Source organism: Capsicum annuum, chromosome 10 (assembly GCF_002878395.1).
Source record: "Capsicum annuum cultivar UCD-10X-F1 chromosome 10, UCD10Xv1.1, whole genome shotgun sequence".
Classification (NCBI taxonomy): Eukaryota; Viridiplantae; Streptophyta; class Magnoliopsida; order Solanales; family Solanaceae; genus Capsicum; species Capsicum annuum.
Window position 1 is genome coordinate 217,949,816 of NC_061120.1, and position 4,079 is coordinate 217,953,894.

The following is a 4,079-nucleotide window of genomic DNA, read 5'->3' on the forward strand; positions in this document are numbered from 1 at the left end:
ACTTGTCTCCATTTTCATCTCTATAAATAGAGGCCTTCTTTCTCAATTGTAATACACATCAAATTACAAGAGTTCTCTTTCATTCTCTTGTATTTATTCTTCCTTCCTATTAGAGTATTAAGTTAAGAGAGTTGGTGTTGGAAAATACTTCGTGTGAGCCCTTTCTTTTGGAGTGATCTTGTGAGGTTTTCTCTTGGGATATTTGGGTTAATTAGAGTGACTACTCTAATTTTTGTAATCTCTCTATTGTACTCTTGTTGATATAGTGAAGTTGTTCCTCTCCGTTCATGGACGTAGGTCACACTGACCGAACCACATTAAATTTGTGCCTCCTTTATTTTTTCTATAAGTACTGTTACTATCAACTTGTTATTATCATTATAACATTATTTGGCTAAATTCCGCAATAACCGGGTTCTCGATCCTAACACAACTTCAAGTACTGATCCAAACTTATGGATCTTTTGAAGTCTTTCTACTCACACATTTCCAGAGCTATTATTACTCTTATTCGACTCAATAATAGCTTCTTGAAAACTTTAATGGCTTAATCTTTGCCAGTCAAGCTGGGCCATCCAACGTGTGAGGGGAATAGGTTTTAAATACTACTACTTTTTGCATCAAAAGTTTGTTGAATAACAAGGATACTAAGAGTACAAGAAGCATATATAGTGTTACATGATAGTAGGTTCAACATGATCAAAAACAAATATAGTAACAAACAATGAAGACAAGCAGTCCATAGCTAATCAATTATTTTAGATGAGTACGTACAATACAAGGGAGCTTGACAATTAAACATGTGAAACAGAAGTAGAGTTAAATGGTAAAAAGAAAGGTTGTTCGAATAAACAAACCTCATTACAAAAGTTTCTGTGTTAGCCTGATCATGAACAAATTGACAGCAACTGCATCCAAAACTATCCATGATGATTCAAATAGTTCATGAAAGAACTCTGCTCCTGTCTCTTCAGCCGAACTTCTGAACGCAACCCCAAATGCATTTCCTTGGACAGCACCAAGCCGTGGCTTCCCACATATTGCTACAATCAACACTTTGCTTCGTTCCTGGGTGTAGCAAACACAGATCAATGGTTTCATCCTTGCACCTTTCTCGCGTAAAGCATCCATCAGAAAGTAACCAAATTTAGTTAAAGCCTGAGGATGACACAGGAGCTTCAAGCTTCACCCACCTAAATTTACTCCCACTTCTTATAGATCCTTTCTTGGTTATTGCTGCACTCCCTTGTCTGAGAATGGACCTTTGGATCTTGATCGCTTGTCGCATTCCGGTTTCCAACTTGTCAAGCTTAGTCAAGGATAGCGCGTCGTAAGCCTCCCCAAACTGACTGGAAGCACATGAGCCATCTGACTCTTCGAATGACTCCAGAAGTGCAGTAACCCCATACACAACATCTGCTGCTGAAACTCTTGAACTATACCCATGAAGAAGCAAAAAACCTCTATAATAGAAATCAGTGAGGCCAAATTCCGGCAAAAATCGTTCAAACTTGTCCTTCATTTGCCTCTTGATCTCAATGCTCATGTACTGAAACTTTTGTTTGCATTCCTCGCGTGCGAAACCCATTCGACCTAAAAGAAACTGCATCTTCATAATCCCATTGTCACTCCATGTCTTCATTTTAGTTGCAATGTAGGATGAACACAGCATTGAATCGAACAAGTTCCACTCTTGTAACAACATCAGCCTTGGTTCATACTCATATGCAATCCTTGAAGAATTTGGTGCTGTGACCTTCGTTCCATCCTTGAGAGTAACTGAGGTAGTAGAGTCTAAATTGCCTGAGCTATTGATATGTTGTTCTAGCTCCATTACCCCAGCTTGATACCGCTCATCAGTTAATCTCTCGTGAACAAACTGATCAGTTAAAGCTACACAGGCCAACCAAAGCAATGCATTAGTATTCTTTCTCAAAAAATGAGACAGTTCATACATCAAGCAACCAGATGGCTTCCCATGGAAGGTACCCATATAATAGTACTCCCTCTTCAATTTCCCAAAAAGCTTAACAGGGTCACTCGAAGCCCTCCTCCTCTTCTTCCTCATTCCATCTCTATCTTCCTCCTCCTCCCTCTCAATGTCGTCATTTTCACTTTCACTATCAGACTCCTCGTCTTCAAAATCATCGTCGTCGATGTTCAAATCACTAGCATTTGCCAAAGCAGAAACATCAAATTCATACGCTAAGTCAGCCTGCTGCTCATCGTCCCTAGTGTACAGCACGATGACCCGATCGTTCTGGTCACTTAAATTATGCAAGTGTACAGGTCTATGACTATCCACTACAAAAACGCGTGCTAAGGGACCAATTTCTAGAACCTTCTTAAGATCCCTTTGGCATCCCCAATTAATAAGCAAAATCGTAATTGGCTCATCTGCAGCTGGCCCTAGATTATCCCCAGTGTACTTATAAATCTCTTTAAAACTTGAAACGGGGTAACACGCATATCTAACAGAATCAGATTCAAGTACATGTCCCATTATCTTGAGGGCACAGAGTGAATCAACGTCAGAAGTTGACGGGAAAACTAGCAGCGGTGAAGTTGAAGCTGAAGCTAGAGCTGAATCCCGCAACCGGGTGTAAAATGATTCAATACTTTCTTCTCTCACCATAATTGGAAATTGGAAAAGAAAGATAAAAGGGCCTATTCTTGAATACAAAGAGTAAATTAGGGTTTGGAAGAAATACCTGAAACTGATATTCTATGGTCTTGCCATTAATGGTCAGCGGGATAAAAGAAGAATTTGAATTTCCAATTTCCAAGGACCGCCAAATTTCAAATTTTGGCGCTGAATTCGAATTTTTTAAAATTTTGACTTCACCTGCTCGATTCACGTGACTGTTTTTCTGTAGGGGTGTGTGTTTTTTCTTTAAGGTTAATTGCACATAAATCAATAAATAGAAATGCATTTTATATATTTATGCTTAAAAAAGGGTAGTTTGGTGCTCTAAAACTATCGCTATGCGCGGCGTTCGAGGAAGAACACCACTCCAAAGGTGTATTGTATGCAGTTTTACCTTGCATTTCTGCCAAAGGCTATTTCCAAGACTTGACCCCGTGACCTCGTGGTCACATGAAAGCAACTTCAACCGTTAAAGTTCAATAATCAATACAATGATTAAATATTAAAATTTGGTACATATTACTCCATCTCATGTATTACGCCTAGAACATTGAGTATTTATAATTGAAATTAGTAATAATGATTTAATTTTGATTTTAGAATTGGGATCATTTATGCATTATTCAATTATTTTTGAGAAAAAATATCCTTTTGCCCCTGAACTTGTCCTCCAAATTCACTTTAACACTTAAACTTAATTTTTGTTTATTTACCCCCTTAACAACTTTAAAGTTAATTATTTCCCCCCCTAATACTGACGTGGCATTTTTAAAAAAAATGGCGTGTTTTAGATTTTTCTTCTTCTTTTTCCATTTATTTTACACACACACACATATATATACATATATATATATATTTAAAAGAAAATATTCCTTTCTTCTTCAATACCCCCAACCCCCCTTCACCTCTCATCCCCACCCCATACACCTACACCCCACACCCACATCATTTTATTCTCCAATACATCAACACTCATTTTCTACAATAATTAATTCTTCCGTTAACAACCTCAAACACATCCTCCAACAACACTTTCCTTCATTTTTTTTTTCATTTTTCTCCATTAATGCATTCTCCAACGAATAAATTGAAAACGTTAAATTACTTCATTAATTCAGTTCGAAAAATAACAAAATTAAAAGAAATTTTTGTAACTTTTATTTTTAAAGTTCATTGTTCTTTCTCTATTCTTTATTTAGGTTTACATGTTCAAGGATGAATTTGGTGGTTGAAAACTTGAGAAAGTTTGATTGAAGGTTGAGATAGTGTTTAATGGAGGAAAAATTTTAATTTGATATTTTTATATTGTTTTCTAATGGTGTTAATTAAGGAAAGTGAAAAAAAAAAATTGGAGGTGGGGATAGAGGGTGGCTGGAAGAAGAGAAAGAAATAGAGGGGGGGCGGGAACGGGGTGGGTGGGTGGTTTGAAGAA

The 4,079-nt window shown here is 37.2% G+C and overlaps 1 protein-coding gene across 1 annotated transcript; it reads right to left on the minus strand.

Moving 5' to 3' along the window:
- Nucleotides 1-710: 710 nt before the first annotated feature.
- LOC107843810 (cell division control protein 45 homolog) lies at nucleotides 711-2,739 on the minus strand. Its single transcript, XM_016688203.2, is given in 2 exon segments — nucleotides 711-1,180; nucleotides 1,182-2,739. Coding segments are annotated over 2 exon segments (1,773 nt in total). The 5' UTR covers nucleotides 2,636-2,739; the 3' UTR covers nucleotides 711-861.
- Between the last annotated feature and the right edge of the window lie 1,340 nt (nucleotides 2,740-4,079).